At 41.8% G+C, this 16,388-nt stretch overlaps 1 protein-coding gene across 2 annotated transcripts in view; it reads left to right on the forward strand.

Annotated features, from left to right (window-relative positions):
* The window catches only part of LOC113504415 (titin), a 41,766-nt gene that overhangs the window by 14,063 nt on the left and 11,315 nt on the right, over positions 1-16,388 (forward strand). For both annotated transcript variants that reach the window (XM_026886719.1, XM_026886800.1), the window contains exons 4-21: positions 57-1,421; positions 1,620-3,476; positions 3,553-3,696; positions 3,777-4,178; positions 4,261-4,659; positions 4,746-5,141; positions 5,225-6,025; positions 6,153-6,404; positions 6,494-8,997; positions 9,083-9,277; positions 9,432-10,839; positions 10,924-11,211; positions 11,302-11,533; positions 11,641-11,812; positions 11,903-12,089; positions 12,429-12,759; positions 12,977-14,300; positions 14,464-14,593. In XM_026886719.1, coding sequence (XP_026742520.1) covers positions 57-1,421; positions 1,620-3,476; positions 3,553-3,696; positions 3,777-4,178; positions 4,261-4,659; positions 4,746-5,141; positions 5,225-6,025; positions 6,153-6,404; positions 6,494-8,997; positions 9,083-9,277; positions 9,432-10,839; positions 10,924-11,211; positions 11,302-11,533; positions 11,641-11,812; positions 11,903-12,089; positions 12,429-12,759; positions 12,977-14,300; positions 14,464-14,593 — 12,387 coding nt within the window. The remainder of the gene's footprint in view (positions 1-56; positions 1,422-1,619; positions 3,477-3,552; positions 3,697-3,776; positions 4,179-4,260; positions 4,660-4,745; positions 5,142-5,224; positions 6,026-6,152; positions 6,405-6,493; positions 8,998-9,082; positions 9,278-9,431; positions 10,840-10,923; positions 11,212-11,301; positions 11,534-11,640; positions 11,813-11,902; positions 12,090-12,428; positions 12,760-12,976; positions 14,301-14,463; positions 14,594-16,388) is intronic.

Here is a 16,388-nt window from a genome sequence, read left to right on the forward strand (position 1 = left end):
AGAGAGTTGATGAAATTTTTATTACTATTTTACAAACATAACATTTTACTTTGCAGGTTCTAGGTTTACTTCAATATTCAGATTTGGATATATTTCTCTTGATATGCTCAGTCTTAACACTCAAGACAGTGGAGAATACACATGCAGAGCTGTTAGCGCAACCGGTGTTGCGGAAACTAAGGCAGTGTTGCAAGTTACTCCAAGAGCAACAATTGAAAGAACAAGCCAACATCCAGAAAGCTTACAGTACTTCCAGCAATTGGAAGATTATTCTAGATATCAGCACCAAGAATCCATAGAAGAACAGATCTCGCAAAGGCCACAGTTTATTAGGCCCTTGCAAGATCTTGGTGAGTTACAAGAAGGCAGAAATGCTCACTTTGAAGCTCAACTTACTCCAGTCAGCGATCCTACGATGAGAGTTGAGTGGTACAAAGATGGTAGGCCGATCACAGCCAGCTCACGAATCACGTCAATCTTCAACTTCGGTTACGTCTCCCTTAACATCATGCACCTACGGGCTGAAGATGCAGGTTCGTACACAGTGAGAGCTGTAAACAAATTAGGTGAAGCCATTAGTACCGCTTCTATCAAAGTCGCTGCGAGGAGTACGGTCACTGCTGATCTAGGTATACCAGAACAACGACGATACATTGAAAAGACTGAACAGTTAGAAGCTTATCAGCAACAGCAACACCAGAAGTATTATCAGGAAGCACCTGAAAGTACACAGAAACCGGAATTCAAAACGCCAATTAAAGATCAAGTTAGCATTAAAGAAGGCGGATTCGCACATTTCGAAGCTCGCCTTGAACCGGTAGGCGATTCTACATTGAGAGTTGAATGGCTTAAGGATGGACGTCCTGTAGAAGCTAGTTCAAGAATAACAACATTCTTCAATTTTGGATATGTCGCATTGACAATAAAATCTGTGACTGTACACGATGCTGGTCATTACACTTGTCGCGCTTATAACGCACTTGGTCAAGCAGCCACCAGTGCTAATCTATCTATTGTTACTAAGAAAGATATTATTGCGGAATCTCAACACCCTGGCGGTTATGAAAAGATTCAGCACTTGGAAGATTCCAGCAGGTATTCAAGGCGTGCGGAAGAAGAAGTTAGGGTTACACAAAAACCCAGATTTTTGGGACCACTGAAAGGCACGAATAAAATTGTGGAAGGACAGGGTGCCCACTTTGAAGCACGTGTAGAGCCACAAAGTGATTTGACAATGACAATTGAATGGTATTTCAATGGAAAGCAAATTAAGAGTGCTACTCGCATTCAAACCTATCACGATTTTGGCTACGTGGCATTGGACATTGCCAGCGTCCGTGCGGATGACTCTGGAGTATACACAGTTGTAGCTCGTAACGCAGCAGGTGAAGCTCAACTGAGTGCTAACATGATTGTTGAAAGTAAGTATTCTCTGCTTATTTTTGCCTGATTAAATCGTCGTTTAATAGTTTCCTACATTAATTTTCTATCTATACAAACACAATGTGTTTACCCGACTGCCAGGAGGGTTATTTACAATGTACCAGAAAGCGTTTCAGGCAGTATATCATTTTCATAACTCTAACTGTATGAATAAGATACGTTTTGTGTTTTTACAGCTCGCTCCAGCATTGATACATCCAGTATTCACCGTGGTTTATACGAAAAAACAAGGCACATTGAGGAGTCCAAGTTTGTGGAACCAATGTACGAGATTGAAGAAATTTCAAAATCCAAACCAGTATTTGTGCAACCATTATCTGATCCACCTCTTGTATCGGAAGGTAAAAATATTCACCTGGAGTGCAGGCTGGAACCCATGGGTGATCCCACGATGCGCGTTGAATGGTTCCATAACGGAAGAGCTGTTACCGTTGGCTCTAGGTTTAGAACTTACTATGACTTCGGTTTCGTAGCTCTTGACATTATTCACGCTACTTCATCTGACTCTGGGGAATACACGGTAAGAGCCGTCAACCATTTGGGCTCCGCACACACTTCAGCAATGGTTCGCGTAATCGAAAGGTCTGACATTGTAACAGACACTCAGAACGAGCAAGCTGTAGAACAAATTCAAATGCTTGAGGATGCCGCTCGTAGATCTAGGCAAGTACAGGAAGACATAACAGTAATGCAAGCACCTCAATTTTCAAGAGCCTTGCATAACATTGAAACTGTTGAAGGGACCAATGTGCATTTGGAATGCAGGCTGCAGCCTGTTGGCGACCCAAGCATGAGAGTCGATTGGTTCTGTAACGGAAGGCCAATCAAGACTGGTCATAGGTTCAGACCAGCTTATGAATTTGATTACGTAGCGCTTGACCTTTTGAGCGTATATCCTGAGGATTCAGGTGTTTACACTTGCCAGGCCACCAACCAACTTGGGGAAGCAGTTACATCGTGCGCTTTGCGTGTGATTGCCAAGAAAGATTTAATATTTGAATCTCAACACCCATCGGGACTTGAAAAAATTCAGTACTTAGAAGATGCATCACGTTACAAGAAAAGCGAAGTGGTTGATGAATCAATCAACATTAAACCTCGCTTTGTTACAAAACCAAAGTCTATTGACAATGTGGTGGAAGGTCATCACGTTCATTTTGAGTGCAAACTTGAACCAGTTACTGACTCTAACCTTAAGGTTGAATGGTTCAAGAATGGCCAACCTGTTACCATCGGTCATAGGTTCCGCCCCATTCATGATTTTGGATATGTAGCTCTAGACATTATTGATTTAATTGCTGAAGATAGTGGCATTTACACCTGCCGTGCTGTTAATCTTGTTGGCACTGACGAAGTCAGTTGCAGGCTCACTTGCCGCAGCACAGCAGACATCATCAGAGCCACACAAAATGAGGCTGGTCTCGAGCAAATCCAAGTATTGGAAGACAGGTCCAGATATCACAGAACGGATATGGTTGATGAAATTACTACACAGGCACCCATATTCACTACTTCACTTAAGAACATTGAAATCAAGGAGGGTCAGAGAGCTCACTTTGAATGCAGACTTATTCCTGTATCTGATCCTACTATGAAAGTTGAGTGGTATCACAACAACAAGCCGCTGAAGAGTGGTTCCAGATTTACAGAAACCAATAACTTTGGCTTTGTAGCTCTTGACATTATGTCCTGTCTCCCAGAGGACTCTGGAACTTACACTTGCCGAGCGATCAATGCTCTTGGTGAGGCAGTCACATCTGGAATAGCTATTGTGCACTCAAGAAAGTCCATTTACTTGGAATCACAGCATGAAGGCGCTTTGCCTAGACTTAATCAATTAGAGGACACCTCTAGAAACCAAAGACACAGTGCTCAAGATGAGTTCATCACACAAGCACCGATGTTTACTATGCCAATGAAAGACATAAGAGTTGCAGAAAATCAGGCAGCGCACTTTGAAGCTAGGCTTATACCCGTCGGAGACCCGAAACTTAGAGTTGAATGGTTACGCAATGGCGTGCCTATTGAAGCTTGTAAGTATCTTGAAATATATTTTTCCTTTATTAGCACTAAATTCTACGGTTAATAACAACATATTTTTTATTTCAGCAAACCGTCTAACGACGATGCATGACTTCGGCTATGTAGCCCTTAACATGAAATACGTTAACCCTGAAGATTCCGGCACCTACACCTGCCGAGCAATCAACGAATTGGGTGAAGCTGTCACCTCATCCACTTTATTCGTACAATGTAAGTTAAGCAACACAAAGTAATAATAATTCCAACAATTCCATCTTAGAACAGTAACTTACGATACTTTTTTTTTTTAGCTAAGGCATCGCTTCAACTTGAATCGCAGCACGAGGCGGCTCTGCAGAAGATTCAACAGCTGGAAGACGCCTCTCGTTATCATCGCAGAGAAGACGTTGAAGTAGCTGTCAACCAAGCTCCACGATTCATTACGCAATTAAATGGACCCTCCAAACTTGTGGAAGGACAGAGCGCTCATTACGAATGTCGCATTGAGCCTTATCCTGACCCCAATATGCGTGTGGAATGGTACTTTAACGGCAAGGTCCTTCAAAGCGGTCACCGTTATCGCACAGCTTACGATTTCGGTTTCGCTGCCCTGGATATACTTACTGTATACGGCGAAGATTCCGGTGAATACACTTGCAAGGTCATTAACAACTTAGGCCAAGCAACATCTTCAATCAAATTGAACGTCCAATGTAAGTATTATTACTTATAATTATAAATTTTGACTGTTTGTCCTAATATCAATATACTTAAATCTTTGTATTTATATTCCAGCTAAGGAATCTATCATTAGGGATACACAGCACGAAAGCGCATTAGAAAAGATTCAGTATCTTGAAGATGGCAGCAGGTTTAAACGGGTGGCTCACGAAGAAGGCTTTGTAGCTGAAAAGCCACAGTTCGGCAAACCTTTGAAGAACGCTGAAGTCAGCGAAGGCCATCCAGTACATTTGGAAGCTACCTTAACACCTGTCAATGACCCTACGATGCGCGTCGAATGGTACTGCAATGGACGACCTGTTGCACAAGGACATCGATTCAAGACCACTTATGACTTTGGTTACGTGGCGCTAGATATTCTGTATGCCTATGCGGAAGACAGCGGCACTTACATGTGCAAAGCCACGAACGCTGTGGGTGAAGCTGTCACCACCAGCTCTGTGAAAGTAGACGGTTAGTATTATAGAGAATTACTTAAAAATAGATTTCTGATTCATTATGATTGCTTCAAATAATAAAATATATGATTTGTATTTTAGCCAAAGCCGGACTGTACTTGGACACATTAGACGAACAGAGATTAAAGAAGATTCAAGAATTAGAGCAGTACGAGCGACCTAAACCAGTACAAGAAGAACAGCCAGGTCAAAGACCAGTCTTCTTGACAGCCCTTACCAGCCTGGAGAACTTGAAAGAAGGCGACAGCGCTCACTTCGAATCTAGAGTTGAGCCTATCAATGACTCAGATTTGAAGATCGAATGGTTCCATAATGGACAAAAGATTAGGGCTGGTCATAGGTACAGAACGACACACGACTTTGGTTATGTCGCATTAGATATTCTGTACACTTACGCTGAAGATTCTGGAACTTACATGTGTAAAGCCACCAACAAACTGGGTGAAGCAGTTAATACCTGCACGTTGAAGGTTGCAGGTAAATAAATCAAACACCTTTTCTTTTTCGAGGACTAATTTTAATGATGAAATGTGATTAATATTGTTTTTATTATTCTACAGGGCACAGGAGTATTATCTTGGATACTCAACATCCCAATGGCCTCGAAAAAATCCGACAGCTTGAAGCTCAAGGCCACCATACTAGGATGGAGGTCGAAGAACCCACAATTAGTCCACCTAGATTTGTCACGGAGTTGCGTGGAACAACTCACGTATTTGAAGGTCAAACGGCTCACTTTGAATGTCAAGTGGAGCCTGTGCATGACCCTAACTTAAGGATTGAATTCTATCACAACGGCAAAGCCCTGCAATCTGCTGCACGATTCCATATCACTTTTGATTTTGGTTACGTGTCATTAGATATTCAGCACTGTGTTTCTGAAGATGCTGGTGAATACTCAGTGAAGGCAATCAATGCTTTGGGACAATGCACGTCGTCTATATCTATGACAGTAACCGCAAAAGGAAGCATTATATTGGAATCGCAACGTCCGGAAGGTTTGGAAAAGATCCGTGAGCTCGAATCAGCGGCACCATTCAAACGTCCTGAAATACCTGAACCGGTTACACGCCAAAGACCTGTGTTTACTCAGCCACTTCAAAACATTGACAACATTCAAGAAGGCCAAACTGCACACTTCGACTGCAGGCTGATTCCAGTAGGAGACCCTACTCTTAAAGTGGAATGGTTTAGAAACGAAAAGCTTATTGAGGACAGTTCCAGGATTACAAAAACTCATGACTTCGGTTATGTATCAATGACAATCACACACGTTCGTGATGAAGATGAAGGCGTCTACATGTGCAGAGCTTCGAACCTGTTAGGAGAGGCTGTAACGACAGCTGCCATGAAGATTAAAAGTAATTATTTTGTCTTATAAATAAAATAAATAAATGTTAATATCGATATATTTTTTTATAAAAATTATCAAAATGTAATGTTACAACTTTATAAATTATTTTCTACATAAATATATTTTGTTAACAGCTAAGGCAGCTATTCAGTTAGACACTCAACACCCAGAGGGCATGAAGAAAATTCAGCAACTTGAGCAGCCACAACAAAGGAGGCCAGAAGAGCCGGACCGTGACTTTGAGAAACCTATCTTTACTCAAGTTCTTACTGGACCATCAGAGCTATGGGAAGGACAACATGCTCATTATGAGGCCCGTGTGGTACCTGTTGGTGATCCAAGCTTAAGATTTGAATGGTACATCAATGGAGTTGAACTCAAAATGGGTAAGATTGTCGGCATATTTTTTTAATTGCCTTTTTTAATATTTTAGTATGTAACATTTGAAATAATAATATGTTTTTTCCTTCTTTAGGATCAAGGTTCCGCACTACACACGATTTTGGATTTGTGACATTAGACATCAATTCCGTCGTAGCTCAAGACGCTGGTCTATACATGTGCAAAGCAATCAACCGAGCTGGAAGCACGGTTTCTTCCGCAGCACTTAAAATAAAGACGAAGTCTACCATTGTAGACCAAGCAATGAGGCCAGAGTCTTGGGAGCAAATCCAATTGAAGGAAGCCGCTATGAACAAGGTCCCAGAAATGTTTGTAGACTCAGGCGTCCAACAGGCTCCTATTTTCACCACACACTTAAAGAGTTTCGATAAACTCGTTGAAGGACAACATGTATACATGGAAGCACAGGTAGAGCCACGAACAGACCCCAACTTGAGGATTGAATGGTTCAAGAACGGCATGTCTCTTACAACAGGATCAAGATTGAAGAGTACCTTTGACTTTGGATTAGTCACTCTGTCTATTAACAGTCTTAGGATTGACGATTCCGGAATTTACACATGCAAGGCCACTAACCTTATGGGTGAAGCCGTATCTACTGCTTCCATTAAGATTGAGGATCGCCACTGGCTACTTGGTGACACTCTTCATCCTGAATCATTAGATCGAATTGGCGCTCTAGAACAACCCAAGGCAGGTAAACCTGAAGCACCAGAACCAGTTTACGAGATACCAGTATTTATCTCTCATTTGAACAATATTTTATGCAAAGAAGGAGAAAATATTCACTTTGAATGTAATGTAGAGCCATCAAGAGATCCTACTCTTAAGATTGAATGGTTCTTCAACAACAAACCTTTGCCATCAGGATCAAGGTATAAGAGCACTCATGATTTCAGCTATGTGTCCTTGGACATTACACACACGTATGAGGAAGATTCTGGTATTTACACTTGCAAAGCAACTAACAGCAAAGGTTCAGCTACAACTTCAGGTTCTCTAAGGTGCACAGGCGATAAGAACATATACTTCGACACTCAACATCCGCAAGGCAAGGTTGGATTAGAAGCCGTGGAACAGGCTGAGGAAGCCCGGCTTTCCAAGGGAAGAAGGACATCAGTCCCAGATGTTGAGTATCCTAAACCTGAATGGGTCGTACCTACAATTGCTGAAAGCCAACTGATTGAAGGCCAAGCTTTACATCTTGAAGGCCAAGTCGAACCAAAGAATGATCCTAATCTTAAGATCGAATGGTATTTCAACGGTAAAGTTCTTGAGCAAGGATCAAGATTTAAGCTTACAAGTGACTTTGGCTTTGTTACTTTAGATGTAACTGATGTATATGAAAGGGACAGTGGAATTTACACTTGCAAGGCTTACAATAAGAAGGGTGAAGCCTTTACGTCATCGACTATATTCTGTTCTAGTAAGGAGAACCTGATTGAAAGGACACAACATCCCAAGGGCACCGAAGGGTTGGAGAAAATCCAAAACCTTGAAGATTCTCTACGACGTGAACCAGGTCAGAAACCAGATGATGACACAGGTAGGGCTCCAGAATTTACTACCGTTTTCCAGGATATCGTTGATATCAGCGAGGGACAGATAGCTCATTACGAAGCGTCCCTTATACCTACCGGTGATCAGAGCATGGTTATTGAATGGTTCTACAACGGAAAATCTATCGAAGCTAGTCACCGTATTCGTACAGTTTATGCCTTCGGTATGGTTGTTCTTGAAATACTTGGAACTAAAACTACTGATTCTGGAGTATACTCATGCAGGGCAACTAACCGATGGGGACAAGCCGAGATAAGTGTGAAGCTTGAATGTGTCGACAAGAGCAAGGGACAAAAACCAAGATTCACCACGCAAATCCAGAAAATAGAAGGCTTGAAAGACGGACAGTCTGCTCACTTTGAATGCACAGTCGTACCGGTTGACGATCCTGATCTAAAGATTGAATGGTACCACAATGGCAAGCCTTTACGTCATTCAACCAGGATTAAGACTGTGTCTGACTTCGGATTTGTTGTTCTTGATATTGCTTACACTCAAAACCACGACACGGGCGAATACGTGTGCAGAGCGTACAACAAGTACGGAGAAGACTTCACTAAAGCTACTATTACATGCTTCGGTAGAGGAGGAGTTTACCTTGACAGCTTACAACCTGACTCTTTGGCTAAAATCAGGGAGTTGGAGAGTCTTCAAGGAGCTCAACAGCCAACATCAGCTCCTGCGTCTGCTGAACCCCCACGGTTTGTTACTCAGATTCAAGATGTAACCAAATTAGTAGAGGGCCAGAGTGCTCACTTTGAGGCGAAATTAGTGCCAGTGGACGACCCAGATCTTAAGGTTGAATGGTTCTACAATGGCAAGAAGCTGCCTCACGGCCACAGATACAGGACTTTCCATGACTTTGGAATAGTCATCTTAGACATACTTTACTGTTATGAAGAAAATTCAGGTGTATATGAATGCGTAGCAACTAACAAGCTAGGCCGTGATTCTACGAAGGCTACACTGAAATGTACTTCGAAGGAGAACTTAATCTTGGACTCGCAACTACCGCGGGTGAGTAGCTAAACATTTGGTTTAAGGTTATTATTGCAAATATGGGTGTACCTAGAGTCAAATATTAAATGTATCTCAATTTTAGGGCATGGAAGGTGGGTTGGAGAAATTGCAAACTCTGGAAGATTCCATGATTCGCAGGAAAGACGTCAAAGAAGATGAAGAGCGTGGTAAAGCGCCAGTATTTACAGTACCTTTGTCAAACATCGACAACCTCAGAGAAGGAGAGAACGCTCACTTTGAAGCTAGGCTTACACCTACTGACGACCCTAATCTGAAGGTATTAATTCACGATATTATTATTATTTTTTTTCAATTTTGATTTACGATCTAAATTTATCTTGTCTTTTTTTTTTTTTCTACCATGTTTATAAAAGTGTTCTTAGATCTTATGTGTAAACTTAATAAATAACATCTATCTATTTCGTTTTAAGGTTGAGTGGTACTGGAACGGCAAATCCCTTAAAGCCGGCTCAAGATTCAGAACATTCTGCGACTTTGGATTTGTTATCCTTGAAATATCGCCGACATACCCAGAAGACTCTGGTGAATACTTATGCAGAGCGTATAATAACTATGGCGAAGCTGTAACAACAGCTACTATGAAGGTACAAGGAAAGCGGAACATTATTCTGGAATCGCAGTTACCTAAGGGTATGGAGGGCACTATTGATAAAATTGCTGCCCTTGAAGGCTATACTGGTACTGTTGACTCTATGACTCCAGAAGAGGAGACTGGCAAGCCTCCCGAGTTCACCACTACGCCATCTGATCTGCTGCTTTCCGAAAATTCGTCCGCTCACTTTGAATGTCGTCTCATTCCTGTTAATGACTCAAGTATGCGAGTTGAGTGGTTCCATAATGGAAAGCCTCTTTTGACTGGTTCTAGAGTTAAGACCATTAACGATTTCGGCTTTGTAATCTTAGAAATCGGTGGAGTTTACCAACGCGATGCTGGTCTTTACACTTGCAAAGCTACGAACCGTCACGGCGAAGCCACGGTTTCATGTAAACTCCAGGTCAAGGGCAGGCAGGGCATTATTTTGGAACCCCAACTTCCATCACACTTCAAATCTGGTACAGAGAGCATCCAGAAATTAGAAGAGACGTTACACAAGCGTGAAGAAATCGCAATTGAAGACGAGAAACCCAACCCACCGAAATTCACGGTAGAAATTAAAGATAATGTTGATATACCTGAAGGAGGACCTATTCACTTCGACTGCCGTGTTGAACCTGTTGGAGATCCTTCAATGAGAATTGATTGGTTCCACAATGGCAGACCTTTCGCTACCGGCTCGCGAGTACATATGCTCAACGATTTCGGATTTATCGCTTTGGATATTGACTACATCTATGCTCGTGATGCCGGAGAGTACACTTGTCGCGCCACCAACAAATGGGGCTCTGCGACAACAACAGCAAAGATCACATGCAGTGCCAAACGTGATATTGTTTTGGAATCACAATTGCCTCAGGGTATGAGTGGTGAGAAGATCAAGGAACTTGAACGGGGCCGCGTTGCTGATGCTCCAAAAGAAGACGCTGTTATAAACAGCCCACCTAAGTTCATCACTCAGATTCAATCACATACCGTTGAGGAATCTGAGAGCGTGCGCTTCGAATGTCGCGTAGAGCCGAAAGAAGACCCGAATCTGCGTGTTGAGTGGTACCGTAATGGAAAGCTTCTGCCTTCCGGACACAGGTACCGCACAGTATACGATATGGGCTTCGTTTCATTGGACATTCTGTACGTTTATGCTGAAGATTCTGGTGAATATGTATGCCGAGCTGTTAACAAAATTGGTGAAGATTTCACCAAGGCTACAGTATCTTGCAAACGTAAGTGTTTAAGTTAATTGTAGGTTTCGTCTTACTATGATCTCATTATAAAACAATAGTTAAATATTCTTACTTATTTTATAGAATTGCCGGATATTATTCTCCAAAATCAAGTACCCCGAGGCATGAAGAAATCTGAAGCACTTACTCAGATGGAAGCTACAATCAAGAAATACACTTCCGAAATATTCTTGACTGAAGACGATTTATACGATGCCGATAAGAAACAACCTCCTCGCTTCGTTACACAGATTCAAAGCCAAACTACTCTTGTGGAAATGGAGTCCACCAAGTTCGAGTGCCAGTTGGCACCTGTGGGCGATCCTAACATGAAAGTGGAATGGTTCTTTAATGGCAAACCTTTGTTGCACAGTAAGTACTATTTTTAAAGTGTATTAAAATTACTCTTACAATGGTACACAAAAATTGGAAAAAAATCCCTTATAATTGCTTGTTTTACAGAAAACCGATTCGACCCCATCTACGATTTCGGTTACGTCGCGATGAACTTCGGTTGGGTGTACCCCGAGGACAGTGGCGAGTATGTTTGCCGCGCAACCAACCTTTACGGTATGGACGAAACTAGAGCTGTAATAAAGACAGCCGGCAAACCTGGCATAGTCTACGACTCTCAATTACCCAAACACATGAAGAGTATTGAGAGGATTCGGGAGATGGAAGCTGCCTGGCAGATGTAAGTGCAAATAATGAATTGTTATTTATTTTGTTACTTAAAAACGCATTTTTCTTTTCAGAATTGTTGACCCTTGATCATTTGAAATAATACAATTTTGTTTTCAGGGTACCCGAACAAGCTCCGGATGCGGAAAAAGCACGTTCTCCACCTGTTTTCGTGAGTCGCCCCGAACCAGTGACTGTCGAGGAAGGGGAATGGGCTCGTTTCTGCTGCCGAGTTACCGGTCACCCGAAACCACGTGTTATGTGGCTCATCAACGGCAACACCATCGTTAACGTAATAACCCAACTTAAACATGAAACATTTATATGTTTTGATTTCAGTTAAGATAATGACAACTATAACTATAAATTGCTTGAATTCTAGGGCTCCAGATATAAACTGACTTACGATGGAATGTATCACTTCGACATTCCTAAGACACGCCAATATGACACTGGTAAAATTGAAGTTATTGCCAGAAGTTCAGCAGGTGAGGCGGTGTCAATGACCGAACTAAAAGTAATACCACGACACGACGACTACAGAGGGGTCTTGAAGAATGCTCCACGACGTAAGTTTTTGAAAAATCTAAGAGGAGACATGACGCTTATTTTGCACTTAACAATGTCCACAAACAATTATGACTTAGGCGATACAAACCAAAAACAGCTTCTATACTTTCCTAACATACGAAACCAAACCACGCACACGACAATAAACTGCTTAGCACAAGTTTACCCCCAAGCTTCCCGATACCTTCCCTCTCTCTGTCTAAAAGGAGTGCAGCTAAATCACTTGCTTCTACCAGCTTTGCCATCTTTGCCATCGGATTCTGAGAGAGGTATGAATTGAATTCAGTTAGAGTTAATATAAACGATCATATTCTAACATATTTTTTGGTTAAATTCAGCTTGGTATGATGAAACAACACAATATCAACGTTCTGAGACCGAATTAGAGAAAACGTTTGAGGAAAGGCAAGTTTTGCAACGTCAAGGGGTCATCGATCACAGGCCCGAATTGAAGCCTAAAGTTATTAAGGAACCTGATACTGAATGGCAACAGACTGTTAAGAAGAAGAAGAGTGAAGAATATTATAACAAACTCCAAGAGCTTGAAAATGAGCAGGTCACAAAGGAGAGTCGGCTTAGGGAAGCTAACCGCCAGTACGCCATTCCCGGGGAAAAGATAACTAGCAGTTCTCTTGCTAAAGGCATGGCACAAAAATATCAAGACAGCCTGTAAGTATTTGTCTTAACTTGTTAAATATCGTTTTATAATAATATCAAATTATGTTTTATATATAGTACTTTCGATGTTATTAAATAAATTTTGTGTCGAAAGAATAAGTACCTAATCACTAACATAAAAAAGTAAGGTCTGCCGACTTCTTCCGATGAAAGTGATGTAACTTCAAACACTGACCAAACATTTATTTAAACAATTTTGGTATTACAGAGAAACGACGGAAGTTACCACCGAGCAAGTACAGAAGAAGGCTCCACCAAAGCCTAGGATTCCTGGACCATCTGAATCCACAGTTCATGGAAAGGAAGTACATGTTGCTAAGCAAAAGCAGATTCAGAAGGAAGTTATTGGAGACACTGAAATAACTCGTAAAATAACTTCCACTGAAACAACCGAGATGGAACATAAAGCCCAGACACACGAGAGGGTTGTTGAGGGACCGGTAAAACCAAGCAAACCTCCTGTTTTTACAAAGAAAATGCAACCCTGCCGTGTATTTGAACATGAACAAGCCAGGTTTGAAGTTGAATTTGACGGAGAACCACTACCAACAATCAAATGGTACAGAGAAAACTTCCCCATCAAGAACTCTGCTGACTTCCAGATACATACATTCAGCACAAAATCAGTTCTGATTATAAGGCAAGTTTTCGTTGAAGACTCCGCTGTATTCGCTGCAGTGGCTGAAAACCGTGGAGGCACAGCAAAATGTAGCGCCAACTTGGTTGTAGAGGAGCGTAGGCGACAAGGTAGAGGAGGAGTTATTCCTCCGAGCTTCACACTGACGGCACAAAACGTGAATGTAACTGCCGGTCAGTTAGTACGTTTCGACACGAAGGTGACTGGAACCAAGCCACTTGATGTATATTGGTTGAAGAATGGAAAGAAAGTCCAGCCTGATATTCGCAACAAGATTCTAGAAGAAGATGGCACATTCACCCTTCTCATTCTTGAAGCCTATCCTCAAGATTCAGGCAAATACGAGTGTGTAGCTATCAACGGCGCTGGAGAAGCTCGTTGTGATGCCGAATGCTTAGTTAACGCTCCTGCTACCAAAGAAAAACCTAAACCTCAAACTAAAGCCGCTAACGCGCCTCCTGAAATTACTGAGCCTTTGAAAGATAAAGTTGTAGCTGAAGGTCAAGCCATTGAGTTCAGTTGCAAGATTGTTGGTAAACCGGCACCTACGGTCCAGTGGTACAAGGGCGAAAAATTGATCAAGCCATCAAAGTATTTCCAGATGTCCCGTGCAGCTGATGAATACACTCTGCGCATATCTGAGGCTTTCCCCGAAGACGAAGGCGATTACAAATGTGTAGCTTACAACAGCGCGGGTAGAGTGACCGTTGCCGCTAAGTTGAAGGTTACTCAACCCGACCAAGCCGACAACTTGCCTACACTAACACCCCTCCGAGATCTAGTCGTTTACGAAGGACAACCAGCACAGTTCAAGACGCACATTACCAGCAAGGTTAAGCCTACAATTCAATGGCTGCGAGAAGGTGCTCTCATTCCCGACACACCAGATTTCCAGGTATTTTTTTGTTTTTAAGTTGATCAAATTTTTACTCGTAATGAATAATTATAAAACAGTTTCTTAAATATCTTAAACATTTCTGTAACGATTTATTTTTATTTTCAGCAGGCTAGTTATCTTGCAAATGCTTTCAATAATGTAATAACATTTTCTGTTATAGATGATCCACGAAGGGAACAACGCCGTGTTACTGATCGGTAACACGTACGAGGAGGATACTGGCACCTTCACTTGCCGCGCTACCACCGCCGCCGGCCAAGTCGAGACCTCGGCAAAGCTAGTCGTCAAAAGTAAGGCATAGACACAGGCAGCGAGCTCGCGTCGCGCACTTTTAATCCATTAATGTAGTGTTTCTTTGTTTCATCTTTATACCACTGAGATCGGGTGAAAACTACTACATAGAGTAATCTCTGAAAGTTGACATGCGAGTACATTTATATTAAATGGCTTTAAAATCGTAGCGGTTACCGCAATAACGACTTACGTCCGCTTTCAAGACACACCCCCATGATCACCTTATGACACATACTACCGCGAATTAGCTGTCAAGTCCCTCCTAATGATGAACGACCTGGCCCCTGGGGCGCTTGGCCAACCGAACAGTCCGCGCGATATGATGACCACAACTCGCGCATTACCTAACATTATTTGCAATTCGATCCGATTGTAAATTTTAACTTGTAGTATTATTTGGGCGAATTTCCGCATCTAACATCGCTGTATATTTAAGCTTTTTGTGTAAATAGTCCTAGTCTTACCACGAGGCAGGCGACAAGTGAAGAGCAGCGAGCGTCGCGCCGGCAGCTTCTTAGTTGGACACACGTAACTGTGATTAACATGAACACGAGACATATTACGACTGTTTTGTTTTGCTTTTACCGCTACGATGTTTACTAAATGTAAATGTATACTCTGAAAGATTATACTGTATATTAGAATAAACTTGCGTAATAAATCAAAGACGAGACTTTCGACAAAACATCAAATGTATTTTTCACCCAATACTCATTTATAATAATTTTAAGCCTGCTCAAGTTAATGAATTATTTATTTGGCCTTATTAACAATAAGTATTAAAAGGTTTTACGCTTTTTGTGTTTAGATCTGACCTGCGAATCTTATGCAAATGATCAGTCATGTCTATCTTAATACGAAGGTCATTTCATTCGAAGTGCAGTTTATTATCAGATAGTCATTGAAACTGGGACTTGCGTCAGCTTCTGTGGTCTAGGAGAGTAACATATCCCTTTCTACATAAACGAGCACTTTGTCAAAGACATCGTTCGCTTGTGAGTCTAATCTCCATACATTCTTTCACTAACGACTTTCGATATTTGTACAAACTTTCATACCCCATTATCACGGGTGTAATTTCTAAATGACATTCTTAATGTGTAGTTTCATCTTCTTACTTAAAAAGTAGTTTCAACTTATCTTCCCCCGCTCGGGGTTGTTTTTATTTCTAAAATATTTGTCACAACCCCAGTGGCCTAGCCTGGGCGTTGGTTAAATTCTCCTTTTATGTAAATAATTAAAAGACCACGAAGACGACACCTTATGAAGAAAAGTCCCTGATTCAAGTTAACCTTAAGCATGTATCGTTGTTTGTATTGTCCGATTTAGATTTTGGCCTCATGTGTAAGATCAGTGCCACCTAACCGCGCTGCACGTGGCGTGCGCGCCCTCGTGTTCTAACAGCTACGACTAACTTTGTCAGTGTCACGGCGTTTCTGTGTGTACTGTATAGTTGGATGTCGTTCGCGGTAGTGGTATCGCGTCCGCGGGCGCAGAGTGGGTCGTTCGCGCGGACCACAAAGTTACCCGTGGTTGTCTCTAGCCATGCCTCTCGTTCCGCTGTCAACTCTTCTATGACAAAGAAACATATTACTAGTATACTAGTCGCTCCCATGCGGCTCAGCACTCCAATTACTTAAAGTACGCACGCATTACTTGCCTTGCCAGTTTCTATGTTTTGACAACACTGCCGATGTTGATGACCTAATTTTTTTGCAAGTACAAATCCAAATTGAATGAGATTTTATAGTTTAACGTTACAGTGATCTTTAACTTAGTTCGTTTTAAGTG

Source organism: Trichoplusia ni, chromosome 1 (assembly GCF_003590095.1).
Source record: "Trichoplusia ni isolate ovarian cell line Hi5 chromosome 1, tn1, whole genome shotgun sequence".
In the NCBI taxonomy this organism is placed as follows: domain Eukaryota; kingdom Metazoa; phylum Arthropoda; class Insecta; order Lepidoptera; family Noctuidae; genus Trichoplusia; species Trichoplusia ni.